At 43.0% G+C, this 22463-nt stretch overlaps 1 protein-coding gene across 9 annotated transcripts in view; it reads right to left on the reverse strand.

The window, feature by feature from the left end:
* Positions 1 to 5205: 5205 nt before the first annotated feature.
* HORMAD2 (HORMA domain containing 2) overlaps positions 5206 to 22463 on the reverse strand; it is a 41460-nt gene continuing 24202 nt past the window's right edge. For 6 of the 9 annotated variants that reach the window (XM_037380358.1, XM_037380444.1, XM_037380788.1 and 3 more), the window contains 8 exons: positions 22238 to 22258; positions 21477 to 21503; positions 20039 to 20106; positions 16947 to 17098; positions 16143 to 16396; positions 15190 to 15298; positions 14042 to 14103; positions 5206 to 5862 (listed from right to left, as the gene is read on the reverse strand). In XM_037380358.1, coding sequence (XP_037236255.1) covers positions 5746 to 5862; positions 14042 to 14103; positions 15190 to 15298; positions 16143 to 16396; positions 16947 to 17098; positions 20039 to 20106; positions 21477 to 21503; positions 22238 to 22258 — 810 coding nt within the window. In that variant the 3' untranslated portion in view covers positions 5206 to 5745. The remainder of the gene's footprint in view (positions 5863 to 14041; positions 14104 to 15189; positions 15299 to 16142; positions 16397 to 16946; positions 17099 to 20038; positions 20107 to 21476; positions 21504 to 22237; positions 22259 to 22463) is intronic. The other 3 variants (XM_037380709.1, XM_037380959.1, XM_037380881.1) reach the window with 3 other exon arrangements.

Consider the following 22463-nt stretch of genomic DNA (forward strand, 5'->3'; position numbering starts at 1 on the left):
TCCACAGCCCCTGAGCTTGTTTTCACCATTCCCCTCGCACCATCAGCAGCCCGCTGGCCACGAGGTGAGCCGGACCAGGGAAAGGTTCTGGCTGAAAACTAGCCCAACAAATAAGTAGCCGATCTACGCTTTTAGAGGAACAAACAGATAATGCAGAGGTCATAAGTTACCTGTGCTGTCCCTTCCCAGCTCTCTGCTTAAGGGACACAGCTAGGAATCACTGAAGCCCTGCTGATGCCTGTTTTTATGGCCTAGAAGGAACAATCAGTGGCAAGTAATTGCCTCCACTGAACAAGATCCAGTCATTAGTAATAGGGGGATGAGGTGCTGAAAAGCTGTAGCAGAGGACAGCTGGAGACATGTGAGCAGAGTTCATCAAAGGTCTCAGATGCCAGGGTGGAACAGCAGAGAGAAAAAACCCTTTATTTCTATGCAAGTAGAGCTCCTTCATTCTGGAAATACTGGTTATTAATTGAACTGCATCCCATGATGCTGTTTTATTAATGCTGTGGAAGCATCTAGAAACATTCGACAAGATCAAAGTCCTGTAATAGCAGCTCCTGCAAGGGCTCCTGAAATGTGGCTCTTGTCCCCAAAGGCCAGCGCTCTGTACAGTGGGTGAAGAGTGGAAAGGGGGGAGACCTTCAGCATACCACTGAATGCCCCCACTGGGGTATGCAGAGAGGTCTCCCGCATCCCAGTGCTCTGCCTCACTCACAGGGACATGCAGTTTCAATTTACTGGTTAGACTGAACTTCTAAGAAAAAGTCTTCAGGGACAAAAAGCAACTGTCCCTCGGGCTCTCCTGACAAGTCCCTGAGCCACGGCTGCATCTGTACCACCTGCTCGGGCTGACATTCACTGTTCTGAGGCTGGCAAAGGCTTGGGTAGATTCTAGCCAACTCAAAATGCCACTTTGTTTTCTAGAGACACCATTTTCCTGTGTTTTAGACAGTCTTACCCTCTGTTACTGAAAAAAGGTCTGTGTGTAATTCAAGGTCAATTTACTGCACAAAGCGCTTGGTTTCCTGTTATCAAGCCTAGACTTTCATCAGAATAAACATCCCCTCACTGCACGTCCTGTAAAGAAATACAAGTAATACGAACAGAATATATCATGCCATGCTTGTAAAAGAAACCGGTACCTTATATTTGCCTACCACATCCCCCTTCTCCCACTTTCTCAAAGTCCTCCACAGCAGGTCTTGGGTGCTTTCCTGTAAACAGCAGCAACAGGCCTTGAACCTGTTCCATAACAAAGATCCCCTCCTTAAAAAGGTGCTCAATGCAGAGCTAAATCATGAGCTAATCAGACAAGAAAACATCAAGAGGCATGCACAGGGAACCCTTAGCCCTTCCAAAACAAAGGCAACGTAAATGGGGACAGCTGTATTATTTCTTTACAACTGGACCACACCATCACTGTGTTGAGCCCACTGATCACGGCTAAAGTGTCTTAACTCCTTCTTAATTCCTATTTTTCTAGCATATAAACGACAAACTCCACAGCAAGGTATTTAGAAGATGTCACAAGGCAGCCAAACGATTCTGCATTAGAACAGTAGGTCATTGATGCTCTGGGAAACGCTGTACAGGCACGTCTGGCACACAGATACCCAGGGTGGCATTTCCTATGGAAAACTCCTGTGAGGCTTCGGAATCTCAGCCTCTGCTTAAAGGAAAGATATACGTGCTAGCCTGACTTAAATTAGCCTTGGAAACTGGTCATGGAAAATGTGCCAGCTCAGATGCAAATCCCTCTTACTTACCTCGTGATGACAACAAAAGCCTGATGAAATTTTACTCATCCATTAACAAAAAAGATTCTTCCCAGCGACACACGTGGGTGGGATTCCAGTAGGGTGACATTATGCTTTTGGCACAAGGACCTTGGCCCCCAAGAATGGCAACCCTGTGGCATGACAAATGCAGGCACTTCACTGCAGCAGGCCACAACCACATACTTTACCTGCTGACTCAAGAGGAAGAATGCAGAATTAAAGTTCCAGCCAAAATCCCGAGATGGTAATCTCGTGGAACAGCTCTTCAGGTAAAGATTTATGATTGGAATTATGCTTGTGAAAATACAGCTGATTTCTAATCACATTTATAGCAAGGTATATGCAAGGTATTTCACTGATATCGTTTCAGAAATCCACTGGAGGAAAAAATGATCGCTTAGCTCATTTGGACAGTGTTACAGTACGATTTTTGTATCACCACCACAGATAAAGATCCCTCCACGCTCCACTGAAATCAATGGCAAAACTCTAACTCTCCTGTTTTAAGTGTGAAATGATCTCGATTTCTCCTGCTCCTGTGTTGTTTCATTTCTTCTCCCTGCTGTCCTTCCAAAACTGAAAGCAGCAGCAGTCAGATCAGATGATTTCCTAGATCACACGTGGCAATGGAAATCCCGAAAGAATCCTGTTTTCAGGTGAAAAACGAATGTCGACACCTGTCCGTAAGGTTACCGAGCAGTACCAGGGGCTGGGGTTATTTTCTTGTTGAGGACAGTGTATTTAAGGATGTGGTTGAGACAATGCATTTTCCGTTTGACTTCAGTTTGACTTTCAGTTTGAAACAGAGATACTACTCTTCTTGTTAAACACTATCCCAGAAACAAGGAAGAATTTTTAGAAGCACCGCCAACCTGTTTGTGGCTCGGCAGGTTAAGAATATCCACGTTACGTCTATTAAAAAGCCTGTGGTCACAATAAACGGGAAAGGGTTCCCCTTCTTCGCTGATTTTCTGAAAAACCCTGTGAAGCATTCACTTTCTCCTTACAGAATGTTCCCGATATTCTCCTTTTTAAAGCAGCTTGTAATCTTTAATTGCTGTTCGTATCTTAGGGGTAGATCAAAGGGAGGATGTCTGATTCTTTGTATTAGTCACTACTACATTAGCACAAAGATCACATATTCATTTATTTTGGTGTAAGAGGTAACAGTCTCCTTTCACTGCACGCACATAATTACTGTAAGCAAGCATTCAGGGGACTTGCCAAATGATGCATGGGGGGAGGAGGAGAATCTTTGAAGAAAATTGTTCAAACGTAATTTAGTTCACCAATTGGCAAGAGACCGTTACTAACGAATCGCTTCTGTTTTATGTCAGTAGTGAATCAGGTTGATGATGTGTAACATACATTAAGTCAGTTAATGAGTATTAACTAGAAATGCGACTGAAACACAAGAAAAAGGTTTTTTTACCTTTAGCTAGCCAAGCAGAATTGCTAATAAATAAAAGGATATGTGTAAGTGGCTTATATGATTCCAATCTGCAGTTGAAAGACTTTTCTTAGAATCTGATGGTAACCACAAGTTTGTGGGAAAGAAAAATCAGACGCTTACTGTGGCAGTTCATCACAAATTACTTTATTTCTAACCAAGCCTGAAATGAAAATGACTAAAAGTCATTACCGTAAAATAGCTGATTAGAAGCCAATGTGAACTGAGACAGTGAGTCTCTGGCCATGGCTACAAGATCAAGACATCATGCAACCAACTAAGCTGTGGCTTTACTTCGTAGTGTCCGTGTGCACACTACTCTTACTATATGGTAACACAAGAAAGTTTACTGCACTTTCATTGTGGGACTTTGCATCTTCCAGCATGCACCAAGCGAGCTGGCATGCCCCTAAGCCTTGTGGCATCATGTGTATAGGAGAAAGACTAATTTGCTGGAGTATCCATAATCACAGACAGGTTTGACTTTCTCCTACGCGCACGACGCAACAACACGACAAGGGTTTTGGTGCAGGCAGGAGTCAGTGGGCTGAAGGAGTATGGAAGCCACGCAGTCTAGCAGTGCCAGGGCACAGCTTTCAGGTCAAGGCAGGTCCTGAGCTGTAGCTGTTCTGTGAAGAACGCAGGCCTCCTGTGGATGTGCAGGCGTGAGAGCAAATACCATTACAAAATCTGGGCAGAAGGAAGATTTCTGGTTTGCTCTGGCATGTGAACAAACTGGCTTATTAGGCCACAGGTGCAAAAATGAGAACACAGGACTGAAAGCGAGGATAAAATGGAGAACTCTCATGTTCTGCAAGTTTTGTGAAATAGGCATCAAGCCATGAAAACTGCCAGACACTGCTGCAGGCTCAGGGACAGTCAGTGGTCTGTCTGCCTTGGGCCGAGTAAGGACAGCTGTGGTATTAGCATTAGGATTGCAATGCATTACTCAGCTACCTGGAGAAGGAGGCCGACTGAACATCTAGGGGTGTTCAGTTCCAGCATTATCTCCACTCCGTCAGCCGTTTCCAGCCTGGCTTTCAACTCTGGCTAACCAGAGTAAAAGCAGAAAGAAGACGCATCAATCCCCACCTCCTGGTAGCTTTTGTCTAGCCAAGGAAAGATCACTGTTTCAGCAGTGAGAAAGATCCCTGATGTCTGGAGCCAACTTTAAGTACTGCCACAGCAGAAGGCACATTAATGGTGATAGGGAACCCCGTGTGTCAAGTGACGGCACTGGTCACTGAGGTCCTTCAATCACTATGGGTCAGATACTTGACAAGTGACATGAGGATCACATGGCTTTCTGTGGAGCAGTCTGACATACACCACGAAAAAAACACCTCACATCCACAACCACCGCCGCTCTTCAAGTCCTGTCTTGAAAAACCTTTGTTGCATCGCTGACATGTCAGGGATGCTGCTACACTACTGGGTGCATTACTCTGTTGTGCTCCCATGCTTTTATTTCCCCATCACTGTAACATTTGAACGCTTCAGGCAATCAACATTACGTTGGGAAAAAGGTGCACTACATTTCCTTCTTAACTGTTTCATATCTTGGTATCTCTTTTGCGATGCATATAAAGTAATGCAAAGGCTATCCCCTGAACACCTTTTATAAAACACCTAAGACCAATTAAGACCATTTTGCTCCTCCCACTCCAGCAATAGCCAGTAGGTCTTGACAGAGTGCCTGCCAGGCAACCTACACGGCACAAAGCACAGCACTTTTGCTCGGAGGGGCACAGAATTTTTTCTTTTGTTGCTGTTGTTCTCCTTACCAGTATTTGCAACCACAAGGTACCTTTATCAAAGTTAGGTTTTAAATGCAGTGTATTGCAACATAATTTATATCACACAACTGTCTAAGCCCCTTGGTACATGGTGGGTTGCTGTTTTAGAAATAAGCTGATAATATAGTCATAGCAACACTACTTGCAGAGTCAGAAAAAAAAATTCAGCACCAGCAGAAAATGTGTATAGATTACTTTATCTCTGTATTCAATATAGATAAAAACCCTTCTTTGAAAAAAAAAAAATCTATGCTCTGGAAACAGTAGATAGGACAACATTAAACACAGTCTAGCAAATCACGAGACTTGTTGCTTGCTGGCATTGATACCTTAAGAGAGTTCATCCTGGACCAGTGCCACAAATTATTGACAACATATCGGCAAAGGACAGCCCAGCCACAGAGGAGGAAATTTAGCTAGTGGGAGGGGGCATGTGTGAGGGACAGACACAGAGAGAAGGAAACACACAGACACCATGGAATCATAAATCCTCAACTTTAGAACATCAAACAAGTGCTGTTGGTTGACATTGTCATGTCATGACATGTCACTGTCGTGACAATTATGGTGCTTGTTGACCCTTCTCAATCCAGAGTTTTCACTAGACAAATAAACATATAGAAATACATGCGGTATGTGGAAGAACTAAATACTGGAAGAGAGTAAAGGTCTTTACTAGTCAGATGACAATGCAAACTCACACCTTCCAAAATGTGTGTCAGAATGAACATGATTTCCTGCCTTCCAGAAGCAGCTCCTCTGGTTCACTGACCTTCCTTTTCTTCTTGGGTCCTGTTACCTCTTCCTGGCTAGGTGCAAGGCTCATGCAGCTTATCTGTAAGAACCATCAGAAACAGTGATCATTCTCACAGTACAGGCTCCTGCTAGATGAGTCAAGAAACACAACTTCCCAAATTACAGTGTGTTTTCCTGGATCCTCTTGGGTTTCTTCAGTGTGATCCTCTTCTCCAGAAGAACAATTAGGCAAGGAATCAAAACTGGAATACTGGATGGAATTGGGTCTGTAAGATTTGTGAAAGCAACAGGTTCAGCTTCAGGGACAGAGAATGGTTTTGGTGGCACAAGGAATAGTATCCACCTCTCCACTGCTGACAGAAAATACCAGGAGCAAGGAGACCTTTGAGAAATATAATCACTTATAGGGCATAGCCTGTTTCAGCAACCTCAGATAATCATAAAAGTTAGGTAAAAGAAGGGGGGTACTTATATCAAATTTGCAGTCACTGGAAACAGCCTTTCAGAAGGAGACATACAGTACCTCTGTTTGCACATCAGGGAATTTCAACACAAGTTGGCTGATCTCAGACTTCAAAGACTACCAGTGAGTCTGTGAACAAACCTAGGCAAAAAGCAAGCTTTTTTCCAAGAGGCTTAATCTCCCTCTAGAAAGACACAAACCTCCCTCAAAAATATTCAGAGGCCTACAAACCAAAAGGTTAAAAAACACGGGTAAATATATGCTATCATACAAATGGGTCATCAGTACAGGCAATTCAGACAGACCACAGAGAGGTGGACAGCCAGAGCAACAGTTGAAGTGTTGGCTGTGCCAAGTGACAGACTCACTTATTCTCGTTATCACATAACATATTTATATTTTTACAATAATAATCTGGAGCTGCAGAGCGTAACACATGTTGTTGCCCACCCAGAAGGGACAAAGCACACAGTCTGGCAATGTAACCTCTCTTGCTCTCACTGGATCTGAGCTGAAGGGACACACCACAGCATACTGCTTCACTTTTGCCTCCAAAAGAAAGTTCATTTGGATGAAAGTAAGGTGAACGAAGAGGAAAAAGAGTGCTAACTGAGCTCCTGCTCCAAAACAGGAGTACCTTACTCCAGTTTCACCATAAAACATGGGGAACCCTGTAACTGAGGCAGGATAAACACAAGGAGTTAATACAGAGCTATTCCAGAATGCATCCTGGAGACAAGAACAAGGTCTCCAGATTACAAGATGTAGTCATCACAGAATTCCTCACTCACGTCATCAAGGCTTTCTTTCTATCTGACCTTGGTATGAGGCTTTGGTAATCTCTACATAGCAATGGCCTTTCTAATGTGTGAAAGAATTCTGATTGTGGATTAACAGCAAAACAGTTTGAAACAATCTCACTTTGCCTCTCTATCATGTTTCAAATTGTTTTTCCACCCCTCTTCCCTCCTCTTCATTATGAGCAACACAATGTTGCTTAATGTAGAAAGTACAATATCCTTTCCAAAAAAACAGAGAAAACAAGAATCTGCCAAAGTGAGACGGGCAGGTTCTCCTTCATCCTGCACACTCAGGCTAACAAAACTGCCAATGCTGCCCAAGGCGTATTTGCTTGAGGAAAGAGCGATGAGTGGTTCTCTGTGTTACAGCTCCTGACCTGGTATCCAGCTGCTCAAATTGGCATTTTAGGCTGTTATTTACTTTGCTCTCCCTGGCATCGTTTTAACCTGCCTACTTCCTTTTATGAAGTAAAGGGCCCAGAAGGGGGAAACACTGCATCCCAAAACTCTCCAGTGCTAACACAGCTGTAGGGTTTGTACCCTGTCCTGCTGGCCACACAATAAAGTAAAGCAATGATCCCCCGTCTCCTGGGCCCCAGTCACCTGAATAAGGCAGCTCTCCTGTTTTCACCTAAACCACATGAAGAGAGCATTTCTTCTGTTGAGGAATGGATTTTCTGTAGCACAGACAACTACTCAGTAAAGTTTTTTCCCTTTTCTGCTCCTCCTAAATTTTCTGCATGGATAGGATCTTTTTGAGGTGGGAGAAATAGCCTCAATGAGCAGCTGCTCACGCAGAGTCCACTGCAGCTCTCCCAGTTTTCCTCTCTTTTACCACCGGGAGCATTACCATCCTCTCCTTTACCACAGGGAGCATGACCACCTAACAGGAACCTGAGATTAGAAGAGTAAAAACATCTATGTACGCCATCAAGTGCTCTAGACAAGCACTATTCATCTATTGAATAAATCAAATGTCAACTACGTGATGTACTTCACCGAAGCCAGCATGTCCCATCCTGCCCAGCTACAAGTGCATGCAGGAACTCAGAGCAAGAAACAGACCCCATGTCCAACTTCCAGGTCCCATCCTTAATCAAACACTCAAGCATCTTCCCCAGAAACGCTGGTCTAAATGGGATTAAGTCAGATCCCACGTATGTTTATTTGACTTTAACCAGAAAGTAAACCTCTTAAAACGGTGTGGTGAAAAGCAGGAAATCCCTCCCATTGACTAAACATACAATCAAAGCCTCCAGAAGTTGATTAATTCTAATTTTTCCCATGTACTGGGATGCTTGACTTAGAATAACTAGTGGGAGAGCTTGCACTGTATGAATGTTGGGGTTTTGTCTTACACAACCACTGCAGGCCCTCGGCTCCACTGATAAGCCAGCTGCTATAAAAGCATGTAAGACAGGGCCCAGGCCCTCGCATGCTTACCCTGCAAAGGGACCACGCTGACAACAGGACAGGTGGGACAAGTCCAGATCAAGTAGGAAAGACAGGAACAGATCTATGACCTCTTGAGCCCAAGGTGCAGTTCCAGGTCTAGATCACACCATGAACACACAGTGAGTTTGAATCTCCTGTTTTACAGTACTGTACTACATGTAAAAAAGTAATATTTTGCCACAGAATTTTTCTGTAAAAATACAGCTAACTTGTGAATCATACAAGTGTTACTAATATCTGGCAAAAAACTAACAGGACAGCTGCACATTGTCTGGAGAAGATATCAGGCTAAAAATAGATTAGACTTAGATTAAAGCCTTCCCAAGGCAGACTGGTGGATGAAACAGAATGAGCAGACCACAGCTACACTGCTATTCTTAGATAGACAAAATCAGGACCTAGTTTTGTGCTCTGCAATTTTCAGTCCCCAGTGTCCCCACGTATTCCGGCAAAAAATCCCCAGCATAAATTGAAGCAAATTTACAGCTCTTCTGACATGTGCTTTGCTTCCCAAGGCATCCTATGTAGGAAAGCTAAAATTGCACAAGAGCATTCGACTGTGTCCCTCTTTGTCCCTGGCTTGCCACATGCTGAGGTTTGTTACTTGGCAAATTTTACATCCTCAGAAGAGTTCCCTTTGTCAGGGACATGGAGTGTTTAGTTTGGTACCTTGTAACTATCCTGACAATTTCAGAAGCACATTAATGTCAAAAGAAGTCCAGTTCCATCAAGCATGCTAGAAGAATAAGGACAGAGATCCAAGACTTAAATGTTGAAATAAGGCAAAACGATCCTCAGGTGTCAGGGCAATAAACAATATCTGCAGGGGATGTCTATCATCATCAGGAAACTTTAATCAGAGAAAGTCAGTGCCTGACGTATGCTGTGATTTCAGCTGCAGCTTACATTGACTCAATAGCACAGCAAATGTTTGCCACTTTCACAAATCAAGCCAGTGACTCTTTTAAATTGATCCCCTAGGAGTTGAGGCATCCCTGGTGAACAGCTACTTCTCTCTGGTTGAACGCAGTAATTCCCACCTACTCACTGACAGCTGGCTGCTCCACGCTCTCCAAGCACAGTAAAGATCAAGATATGTCATGGTGTCCAGTGAAAGGACAAGAGGAAATGGACACAAACCGAAATACAGGAAATTCCATTTAAACGTAAGGACAATCTGGTGGGGTTTTTTTACTGTGAGGGCAATCTAACACTGGCACAAGTCATCCAGGGAGGTTGTGGAGTCTCCACCATTGAAGATATTCAACACCTGACTGGACAAGTCATGAGAAACCTCCTCTACTTCAACCTGCTTTGAGCAGGAAGTTGGACATGATGATCTCCAGTTGTCCCTGCTGTTCTGTGAAGGCGGCACAGTGGTTAATCACCCAATGCAGGGCTCAGCACTGGTCTCTTATCAGTTCCCGGTAAAGCAATCCCACTGACATCAGTGGAATTAATCGTGATTTTCATCTGTGCGAATGGAGGAGAATCATGCTGGTTAGCATGAAAGCCAATTTATGCAGGTGGAAGAATGAAAGACACTCACTGTGGTGCTTCTGTGGAACCTTGCCACATTTTTGTCCCCAGGAAGCCATGCCAACACATCACTGACTACCACTAGTCCTCTTCCTTTTTCCATAGCTCACTGTTAAAATCTTTGACATTTAACGTAACTTCTTTTTCACGAACTGGAAGTCTCACAGGCCTACTCTGTACTTCACGTATCTTGTAGCATTTAAAGGAGTAATGAACATTTTTTTCCAGAGTGAAAAAAAATAAATAAAATTCTTCCAAAATACCTGCTGAAAAAAAAAAAATCATCAGTCTCTCTCCTTATAATCTCTTCCAGGGCTTTCAATCATACTATACACTGCCATGCAGGCCATTCCGATTGCCAGATCACAATCCAAAACGCCTCCCAAAACCAGCAGCCTTCCCCCGTAAGATTACAGCATTGTAACCAAGGAGGCAAAGAGCAGCTGACACTCCTGCCTACTAGGCTGCTACCCAGCTTAGTCCCTCACGGGATACTAGATCTGTCCAATTTTAATTTATGCAGATTTCTCTAGAGGGTCTGGTTGCTAGCACGTATGTTATGAACATACATAAAGGCAGCCAGCACGGAAGCATCATGTCTTCCCACGGATGTCCCTGGAGTAGCTGTCAGGGAATCTGAGGGCACAAGGGTTAAATCTCCCCAGATCTGCGGGGTGATGGGCCTCACCTCTGGACGAAGAGATCACTAGGAGACTGCTTCCTGCACACTAGACAGGGATAACTCATGCAAGGGATGAATGGCCCCAAGATACAGCTAAGGATCTGACGCGAATTAAGAGAAGCCAGGAATTTCCTGACCTCCCTGTCTCACTCCTCCCAGAATGGCCTGAGCTCACAGGAAGGAGAGAGGCAAGCTCATCTCTGCATCTTTCTCTCTTCATTGTTTGGGTCTGTGTAGCCTCAGCTGGTTTGGAGGAGAAAATGTTCTGGGAACTTCTCATCAGATACAGCTCTCTTGATAGACAGTTAGAGATAAACCTTTCTTTTTTTTTTTTCCTTTTCTGCAAAAGTTCAAGATAATGACATTGCCACAGAAAAATGCTTTCCTATTGCTCTGCAAATGGCAGGCTTCACCCTTCAACTGCTTTCTGTCATGGCAATTTTAAAAGTGGTTTGCCTGGGAAAAATCAGACAACAAAGGTCTTGATCTCCAAGCTGTTATTCTGCAATTACTCGTGCTGACCTTCACTTTCAGACAGAAGCTGTGTACAGCACAGAAGCTCAGCAAAGGCACAAGAGTCTCTGTCAGGGTAACCACAGCCCTGGGCACCAACAAGACACTGCTCACTGGCAAACATGACAGGTATTACTTGCAATGTGTCATCCATGAGACTGTGTTCACACTGGCTTCCATCACTGCCACAGTTCCTCGGAGAAAGAGGACATGGCCAGGTAGCCAAGTCTTCTGCATGAGGAGCAGCAGCTGGAGGCCAGACAGGCTACCCTCTGAGCTCTAAAACAGCGCTGATTTACAACATTTAGGTATGAATCTCTCCCTAGACATCTAACTTGCAGACAGCTCCAGTTAAGAGAGCTAATCCGCATGGCAGAAGTATGCCTACAGCAGGCAGTGAATCTAAGTGCAGAGATCCCTGAGCTATCATTGATTGAAACTGGTATGTCCACACAATGCCAAGTGTCAACATACTTCCTCATGTCCCACAGCACCCTAGTAGCATAAGCACGGCCAGTCTAGCAGCATAAGCAGTGTCTGGCGCTAGCTAATGAAGCCAGAAACTTGGGAGGCAGAGCTGGCTTGTACTGTGCTGATACGGCCACACCACTTCCAGCTCTGGCGCAGGCTCGGTCAGGGGCGATTCAGGGCTCTCTGCACGGCTGCTTCACTGTGCAGTGAGACTCTGCTCTAAGGACCACCCCAGAACTTCAGCCCACAGCTTCCTGATGGGAGATAAAAGCCTGCAGAGGCGTCCACATGGTCAGATTTTACTCATCTTCTAGTTCTGTTTCATTCCAAACTCATTCCACAGCAACATGTTTACTTACATGAAGACAAAGCTGACCAAAATCAATTTGCAGGATGAGAACATTAAAGGATTCACAAAAGGATAAAGGAATATGCTGAAGAATTCAAGAAGTTATCTTAAGTTCAGTGCAGGACCCCATTCTCATCAGCAGATTTCTACAAGCTAAACCAATGGGCTCACACACTGAGCTAATTAAACTCTGAAAACTGGGAAAAAACAAGTCACTTTGGAGACCTTATAGCTCTTCAAAGCAAAGACCTTCTCTGAACACACCTGACACTTGGAAAAGGCTACTTCTTGACTGTACTGTAGTCTGGATAGCAACAAGATGTTCACGTTCATAACCCAATAGTACTACTTCTACCCATCTTTTACCTATACTTGACCCTGTCCGATAATACCCAACTCAGACTTCCCATCCACCCAAGCTTTTCCTCATTTTTCAAGACAAACTTCACTCACCAGTTCGGCTTCCTGATTCAAGTGGAATACACAATGGTCATTTGTTTTAACCACTTCCCTCAGAAAAGAAGGGAAAGTCCCTCTCATATGGAAAATAGTGTCAAAGTTTTATTAGCACTGGCTTTGCAATGACAATTTAAACTAGTGACTTGACTTTGTTTTTCCCTAAACCAACTGAAATATTAGCCAGCTTCTAAGCTATGATGGTTTGAAAAATAGTATCAAAGAATACATGAAAAAAAACCCTCTGCCATGCAGAATCTACCAGGCAGAGGGCTTGGGAGGTTTTTTTTATTTTTTTGTTTTAAGTCTTTGGAAGCATACAATGGATAAAGTGACTCTTCCATTTTTCAGCAACTAATACTGTTTCCACCACCTTCAGACACTCTCACTATTGCTACTGTATTCTAATGAAATTCACATGCTGCAAGGGAGAGGTGTCTGGTGCTCTGATCACAAGTGACAGACCCAAAAGAATGGCAGAGCATGAATCAGTGGGGCAACCATGAGTTACAAACAAAAAAGGGTCCTGTTTTCACACAGACAACAGAATAAACAACAATCAGAAGTGAACTGGAGGATGTGACAAAAAAAAAAATGTGGTTAGTTTGAAAAATACCAGCCTGTGCGCAGTTAATTCTAAGATTCAGTCAAGGCAAATACTTCACAGATGCCTTTTGAATGACATATTAAGTTGCTGTCTGGGTTAGACACCCCGGGATTCTTTTCAACAGAGGCGGGGAAAATTTTAGTAGCAATTTCCTATTCTCATTAACTTACTCTGTAAAGATTCAGTTTCTGAACATTCAAGCTCACATGATTTTCAACTAATTTGAATGTGAGGAGGATCAAGTGGCAAGTCTGGTGGTATTCAGAGATTTGCCCTGTCACTGAAAAAACCTCTGCGCAAGCCCATGAATTCAAGCTCTGATTCTGACTCAGGGTTTAGCCTGGGCAGCCTTCAGGATGGAATTAATTTCACATAACTCTACTTATCTACATGGCTGGTCTACCCTAGTTCTTTGGGTTGCCCAAACAACCACTGAAAAAGAGATCAGCACCTCCAGGGGAAAATTCTTCCTATCCTAGAGAGGGAAGTACCTGTGACTCACATGTGGGGATAGTCTGGAAGTCAGAAAGGAGAGGTGAAGACCATGTTAGGCAACAGACAAACACATCCTTCAAACCTAAAACGGGGTAGTGATTTCAGAACCTTAATCCAAAAACACACAGAGGCAAACCAGCCTGGTTGAGACATTTAGTCTGCATGTGTAATTCATGAGTGCCAACTCCAGAGAGCAGTACAAAATTCTTGTACTGGATGTATGAAATAAGCTGACCATGGAAAGTTTCTTTCCTAAATACTTCCAGTTCATGCTTATATCCCTATGCTCTACTACTTCGTAGCCCCTATGTATTTCGATACTGCACAATAAATTCACTAATGTTATGCCATCCCAGATGACTTAATGTTCCATGGCAATGAATTCTACTTTTCCTGGCATATCTTAAGAGACACTGAAATGTTCTCACCTGCTGAGATTCCCTTGAGCAAGGCATCCTGCCTCTCTCCTTTATTCCCTTCTTCTTTCCACCTACAATCCAAACATCAAATCAAAATTAGCTCCGAAGTTAAGACACTATGTTTCATTGAAAAAAAATAATAATCCAGAAGCCTGACTAAACCACTGTAGCAAAATCCCTTGCCTGATCTGAAATTGTGTAACCTTTGCTCTCAGGCACTGCCAACACTGGCAGTTTATTCCTGGAAACAAAAGATTTCAGAATAAAGGGTGCATCTGAACATGCAACACATCAACTTGCAGCAGCTCCTATCAATTATACTTAAATTCAATTTTAACCTGGTTTTTAAGAAAACAAAGCTTATGCCTGCATATGTTCTGTCCAAGTGTGTGTTTGTTTGGGGAAGGAGCTGATCCTGGACTCAGAAGTATTGACCTTATTAGATAGTTTCAACAAAATTTGACGGAGGTTCCCAAAGCGCCTCAGTTTCATGAAGACAGGCAATGGTTAGAGGATGAAGATCCTCTTAATATCCCCAGAGTGGAAAAGGTGGCAGTACGAGTTCACCCTTTATTAGTCATTGGACAATCTGCAGGAGAAAGACCTGAAAAGGTGATTTCATAGGCAGGCAAGCTTCTTTATTCCACTGCCTGGGGATCTCAGGAATGCTATTTACCATTTTGTCACTAGATGGTATTGTTCCACAGGCTATATCTGAGAGCCTCAAAGGTCAAATACAGCATGGTATATCAGAAGCTATGTTGATTGAAGGAGAGAAAAGGCTTTTTTTTCATGTATGTTTTCATATATGGAAGTCATTAGCAAAATCAAATTGTAACAGCTAGAGGAAATGAGTTTTGGTGAAAACGTAGATAACGTAACTCAGTATCGATGAACTGTGCATTTCCTCCGTATCTGAAAAAAAAAATGTTGAGATAAAGTGGTGGAAAGATATTGATAAAAAAATGAACATTTCTGTCAACCAACCAAGCATATGCAAGTCCTTTATTGTAGTTCAGTCAATCTGATGTGACACAAAATTCAAATAGCTTGACAAACTCTGTTCATTCATTTCAAAGTAAGTGAGAAAACCTAAATATTATGCTAGGATACAGCCATGAGCACAAGCTCCTTCAGTTTTGAAACTGGGTGTTTACCTGTATTTTGAAGGCAAAAAGAAGATGCTTCCATCTCCCAGCCTGGATGGGTGTCCCTTTTGTCTTCTTCAAGCTTACTTGAATCTGCTCTGACAGACAGAGGGTGATTCTGTAAAGCAAATAATGTTTTTTCTTAACGGCATAACCTAAAAAATATGCCCAGGTAGCAAAGCCATGAACCCAGCACTAATAGGGATGAGAATTTTAGAGCTCCTCAGTGTTAAGGCCTTCCTTCCCCAAAGCCTACAGATGTTTCAAGACAGAAATTTTCTAATACAGAATTCCAACTTTCTTGTCTTCAGAAGTTAGTTATTTTGGGGTTTATTCCCTGGCATTGACTACCTAAAATTAAATTGTGAAGTCTGAGCTACCAGTCCAAGCTGCCCCTTCTGTCATTTTGGAGAGAGGCGCCACCAGAGGACCATTCATTTCAGCCTCCCTTTGTGTCAAAGGAAATCATCTGGCTTACCTGCTAAAGATGCCTCCTCCTCCACTTAGTGCAGAGGGGGGCCTGGAGAAATCAGACGCCACACACAACTTTCAGATGTCTAGAGTTAAGTGGAAGGAATCCCACATAACCACGCAGTGGAACATGGCTTAGTCCTGAGAAATGCCAAGCAGAAATTCAAAACCATTTGCAATTTTCTCCATTTTGTGCACATCTGTGTCTAAGTGTGCGTGTGTGCACACACACGTGTTAGATGTCTCTGTACAATCACTGCCCTCTTCTGGGAGAGCACACTAGACTCAGTAAATCAGTGGATATGCTGGAATGAATTCACTTTATGACTGTGGACTTCCAGCCTCAGCATTCAATCCACTGTAGCACTGCTGCCCAACACAAGCTGAACCCCTTATTAAACTAGGATTCTGAGAAAATGTTTCTTTTAAGGAGAGTGTTGCTAGATAGATGTCTCTCCTTCAGCAAGAACTGAATAGAGCGATTTCTATACCTTTGTGCTCTCCTCCTCTTCCTCTTCATCACAGTCTAACCCTTGATGGGAGATCTCAGTAGGGCCATTCTTCTGGATCAGGTTGCTTTCAACTGTCCCCATTCTTTTCTTTTCAGTTGTCACTCTCACTTTCATGAGGTGGAAGCCGGTGGAGACTGATCCTATGCTCAGGTTGACAGGATCGCCATCAAAAAACAGGTCACCAGAGCTGTCATCTTCCTTAAAGCCAGGGGGCTGGTAATCTTTGGGAGTTACTATACAGGGAGAAAGAACCCACTGACGTCAGAGAAATCAAGTTCCATCTCTCCTTAATCTGAGTTATGAAGAACAAGCATATACCAGCCTCAAGTAACAACATCAACTACTAAAAGGAAGAAGGGAGAGAATGCAAAGGGGAAAATGAGCTGAAATAAGTTGAGCAAATATTATTAGGAGCTCAAAAAACCAATGACTTTAGGATGTGGAGATACCATTAACATGCTTAACTTTCTGCAGCAGAACCTGACATTGCTTGTTCCTTAAAAAAAAAAAACAAAACAAAAACACAGTGAAGGAGAAGGATGTCTCTTTTTCACACTGCATGGCTATACTTCTTACATGGACGTTCAAACCTTTCTTAAAAAGCATCTGCCATCCCTGTGTGTCACAAGGCTTTACTACGTTTTACACCATTTTGCACTGTTATCAGCTAAGAGATTCTACCATTTCACCCTTCTATGCTTTATTTACTTTACAGGGACTCACGATTACTATAGAAACTGATGGAAAGGGAATTCCTCAGAGCACACACTGTTCTCTACCTACCATCATTGTAGTAGAGGAGTTTCATGGTCAGGATAATGTCATTGGGAAGCGGCCCAAGGTTTTGCATTAACAGGTAAAGTTTACAGATCAGGAGCCTGCTGGCCTGTTTAACGTCCTCACTGCACACCCCATTCATAAAGTTCATTTGGTTGCTACAGTCGGAAGAAGAATAACAGATTTGTTTTCCTCAGTCATGAATATTCACGATCTAATTACAAATACAGAGCACCCACTGACTTGTCTGAAACCACCAGTGACAAAGCTACAATGCCTTTATGTCATTTCCAGATAAACAGGGAAGTGAAACAGACTCCAGGGATGGGGTGGCATCAGCAAAACAACAGCTCACAACTAAGAGGCATGGCATTTACATTTGAACAGACTTTGTAGCTGGGGCAATGGACCCCATTATACAAATGTCATGACTCACTTGTTTGAACATGATTAAATTGGATCAAAGGACCATAAAACAAGTGCCTTTCACCTTAGCAATTTCAGGAATGAGAAGAATGAGGTGAGAATCCCATATAAAGCCGATTCATCACAGGGGTTATTTTCAAGTCCATTTTGCAGTTTGAAGAGAAGTGAATTGCATGTTCTCACTTCAATTCCATGTAAGAAAAACTAGCTCAGAAGCACATTTTTCAAAAGTGACTAAGGGGCATTCCTCTTACCTCCTTCACCGGTCCAAATGTCAGCTGGCTAGTCTAAGCAAGCAGTCTAGACTGACATAAACGTGTAACACAAGTGGGATAAATTCCCCTCTGGAGGAGTTTGTTGCTCTTGACTACAGAGGTAGATGACATGAGCAATTTAGATCAGCCAGCTAACTTTAGACTGTTGAAGACGGACTAGATGAATCACTACGTGATTAAGGAACTTAAACTTCCTTAACTTTGAATGAGAACGGGTCATTAAAAAAACACAGCTTCTTCCTTATGTCTTTGGAAGACCCCCTGGCAGGTGGATGACACTATATACAGGCTGGATGGTCCCTAACACAATCATCCCAAATGCTTCAAAGCAGCAGGCAACCTAAGAGAGCAGAGAGGATCCCAGGGCTGAATTGGACTGACTAAAGCGCTGGAAGGAACAGCTTAGTTAAGACTGATTTCCCCTTCCAATTGAAGCTTCCTGGCTCATGAAAATGGAGTGGCAGTTGAACAGCTTGACTTTCTAGGGTATGCAGGGTATGGTTTGATAGGCTCCAAACTGCCAACAGCAGAACTCTGTCCTGAGCACACTGTGCTATTAGATGAAATCCTGTATGTTCAGAAATGTACATCAAGCGAGAGGATAACTGCTGGCAATGCCTAAGCTGGAATAAAGAGAAGGCAGGCCTTCTCTTACACATCACCTTTACAGCTCTTGGAATTAGCGCAATAGGAATTATAAGGGGAAAAAAATATAAGTAAAAAGGAAAAAAAAAAAAAAAAAAAAAGAGAGATGTGACTTCCATAGGAATTAACAGGCCAATAAAATGGCTCAATATGGGAATAACATTGTGAGTTCGATGCAGTAGAATCAAAAGGTAGAATCTGAGGAACTGAACCTCTCTGAAGGACTGGGATCCATGGCAAGGAATTCCTCCAAAATCCATCTAAAATAAGGCAGAGACCATTTAGGAGAAAGTTTTCCTTTTCCCCTCAGATACGATGATGCAGATTCACACATCTCTCATGGAATGATTAACTCAGAGTTTGCATATAACAATAAATGTTGCAGGTGCATAAAAGCAGTGTTATCAGCTGAAGGAGCTGATAGCAAAGATGACATAAGATTCTGATCAGTGCCAGAATGTCAGTTTACCAGTGACTGCAGGTACACACATGATCCTGCAATAGCAGGGTCAGTCACTGAGGAAACAGAACAGAGCCCAGGAATCTGATGCCAAGGGCTTTGAAGCCTCAGAGCAGTAATGAGACTTCGATGGAGCAGATATAAACACAACAAGATTACTTAGCCTCCCCCTGGCCTGCACAATAGAGACACCAAGGGATGCCGAGTTCCGTTTGGGGACTCTTTTAATTTCTAGGAATAATGACCAGTCTGAGTAAGGCTTATTAAAAATCCAAAGAACCCAAGAGCCATCCATCATCTTTCAAATGCCAAAGGTCTCCTCTTCCCCTCGGTGTAGTGGGGACAACCGACAGCAGCTTCAGAGCAGAAACAGAGGGTACTGTCAACAGGACACTGCAGACTCAGACGTAGTTCAAATTTACCCAATAGAAAATTATTTTGTCACGTACTGCAAGCCATTTGGAAGTATTTAGAGAAAGAGCAGCAAATGGCACGCTACAGGAGCATTGTGGAGGAGTTTCCTGAGGAGCATACAAGACAGCAGAGCTCTCCTGCTGTACAGGCAGGTTCCAAGGCCCAAAGATCCATCTTTCACCAATGGCAACTGCAGAAGCAAACTAAGAACGGGTTCATTTTAATTTGCTTTGGTTATAGCCAACGGCCTTTGATAGTTACTTATTTTAAACTAGACAGGATTATGGCCTGCTAAACACAGCTCAAAAAATATCTAACAGACAGAGCAAGCCAAAAAGATGCAAAAAGCTGCAGCTTCCTGCCACACATTTTTCAGCACCAAGTCAGGCCTCATCAGCGAAAGTTCTCTCAGGTCACCCACGCAAGGCTGCTCAAGCAGAATACACGTATGCAAATGCCCTAGGAAAAAAAATCCTGGGCACAGGATCATGGTGAAAGGGATCAAACCTGAAAAAGCTTCATCTGAAAGCACAAGGCTGTTCTTGTGAAAGTGGAAGAACACTCGTTATTAGTTGAGCCAGCAGCAATCTCAACAACTGCGCTGGCTTCTGCATTGCTTCCCTGATTAGGACCATTTCTATACATTGTCCTTAACTCAGTTCTGGTGTACTTTAAGTGCCTCACTGTGCTACATAACAGCATTTGTACTCATTAGCTCAGCAGTTCGTATCCTGTAGGGTGAATATCCTCAACTCTGATGATATTTACAGCTGCTTAGCGACTCAGACATGCTCTATTCACCAAGTGCAGTTTCTTCTTATTGCTTGAGGAACACAGTTTTCACAATGTAATTCTGAGAAATAAACCCAAACCATTACCTGATGATGTCCATCTGGGGCACCTCCTTTTTGTACTTGAACTTGAATTGATACACTTCAGTCACTGTCTAGAGATTTAACAAGAGTGGGGAAAGAAAATGGGTCTCTTTCAGTAACAAGTGTAAAGATGTGCACTGAACTTCACAGTGTCCTTTCACAGCTCTATGCCAAAGCACAGCATTAATTTAATGACATAATAACAGCTTTAACTCTATTATTACTTGCATGGGATTTGGCAAATTTTCTTAACAACTACATCTTACCTAGCACTGAAAGAATCTCAAAAAAAAAAAAAAAAGGACTTCCTGCTTCCTCCTCCTACTTCCTCTGTGGGCCTGACTCCCCAGCCCAAATCTCTAACAGGCACTGGGGCCAGCCAACCATTACAATGTATATGCGGCCTCCTTTAGAAAAAGGAAAAATGTGAGGCTTCATGGATGATGCAGTGTCACAAGGAAGCCTGGCCCAGTGTTCTGCATGGAGGCAAGGGCCTGAAGGACTCTTCCTACTAGGAAATACAAACAGTACTTCATGGGAAAAAGTTGTTGAATCTTCCTGGTCTCAGAGTTTTCCGAGGGAGATAAAAAAACTAGATGATTTTCCATTGAAAAGAAAAGGATCTGCTGTGATTTTAGAGAATAAAATAATTAGGAAGAACAGACAACTTCACCACAAGAGAAATGATCTATTGTAGTCCAATTCCATGCCTACAATTCACTTTTTCCAGAGACAATGAAGTCGATTAGTAGGAGCTTAGCTGAACCCTTAAATCTGAGTCTTCCTTACCCAGGCTTTTTACAGACTAAACTCTTGCTCCCTCCCCAGATACTGAGGTGCGACGCAGCAGAACTGTAATCAGGTGAGCAAAGATTCTGCTGCCATTCCCTGCACCTGCTCTGTGAGGATGCAGAACCTCACTTACATATCACACTACCCAGTCTCATTCCGTGTCCACCAGCTAGATGTAGACAAAAGAGAAACACAACAGAGAACACTGAAAGGATAAGGACAGGCACTATGCAACACATACATCCCAGGTATCAAGTGAGTCATAATTTCTGTCCTAAATATCTCTGCATGAAAAAACAACTCTCTTTTCAACACTGCTGTTAAAAAGATGGTTTGTAAAATAATTATTTTGAGCTTCCCATTTCTACTCTTAGGGAAAGAAAAACAAAATTGCGAACATGCCCATTAGTTGCCTGTTAACAGTCCTGCCTGAGGCCCTAGGTGGGCCTGCAGCCTAGTGCCTGGTAGGAGCGTTTGATCACAATCCAGCTCACTGAGCTGTCATTCTTGAGTGAAGGCAGAAGAAGAGAAACAGGGTCACCAAGCAGCTATGTCAGGGTAGAATTTAAGCCTGCAAGTCCTGTCTGAATACAAATCTACTCACCCATGCCTTCAGTTGCCTCAAAGATTAATTAAGACTCTTTCTTACCTCCGGTTCCTTGGGATCGGTGTAAATCTGTATAAGAAAGCACAGTGAGGGCATTCTCCCCTTGGATAACTTGAACCAGTGAAAAGTGACTAAATGATATTTTCATTTTACAGCAGAGATTATACTATCTTTAGCATGGGATCTGAGAAAGGAATGGCTGAGAAACACTCTTCCTCTATCAGCAGTCAATGCTTACCACTTCAAAGACAGGTAGAAGACACTCATCTGTGTAATTGTGGAGGAATGAGGTTAATTCCCATTCCAACCTTCACAGGCAACTGTTGATGCCTGAGATTTAACTAGTGAGATTATGCACAGAATAGATGCATAGCATAGCTCTTGGTGCTCTACAAAGGACCACAGCAAAGGACTTGCTATTTAACCACCAGTGTGTGGTTTCTTCAGGATCAGATTAATAAGGAGGACTCTTCTGCAGGGGGAAATGGGAGAACACACAGCAGCTTCCAAGAGTGGAGGCAAAAGTTTAAAGGAAGCAATGATATGAAGCACGTGAAAGCACTTCTAGGAGTTCAAGGATGCATGTAAGGCCTCAGTGAGAAGCCTGACATACCGAGAAAAACATTCCCACGCAGCCTAGGAAGTTCATATTTACCATATTTAAGAAAGGTCACTGCTCTATTAAAAACCACATACATTTTTACTTCCCCTAAAAAAAGGCACAAATGGGTTGACACAACCTTGATTCCATATTTCTTTCAAGTAGGGTGGGGAAGAAAAACGCCTTGTATTCGTTTACTTACTGCGAGAACAGCACTGTGTAACTAAGAAGGGAAAACCAAAACAAAACACAAAATCAAAATCTAACCTTAGCGGGCAAGGAAAAGACAGACCTATCACAATCTACTGCCTACATACAGTGAAGGAATAGATACATTCAACGAGCTGAGTTCAAAACCTTCATGCAGATCGTTCATAGCACAGCATCAGCAACACCTAGTGGCCAGTTTGCTTGGCTTTACTTGCAAT

The sequence above is a fragment of the Falco rusticolus genome, chromosome 1 (assembly GCF_015220075.1).
Source record: "Falco rusticolus isolate bFalRus1 chromosome 1, bFalRus1.pri, whole genome shotgun sequence".
NCBI lineage: Eukaryota > Metazoa > Chordata > Aves > Falconiformes > Falconidae > Falco > Falco rusticolus.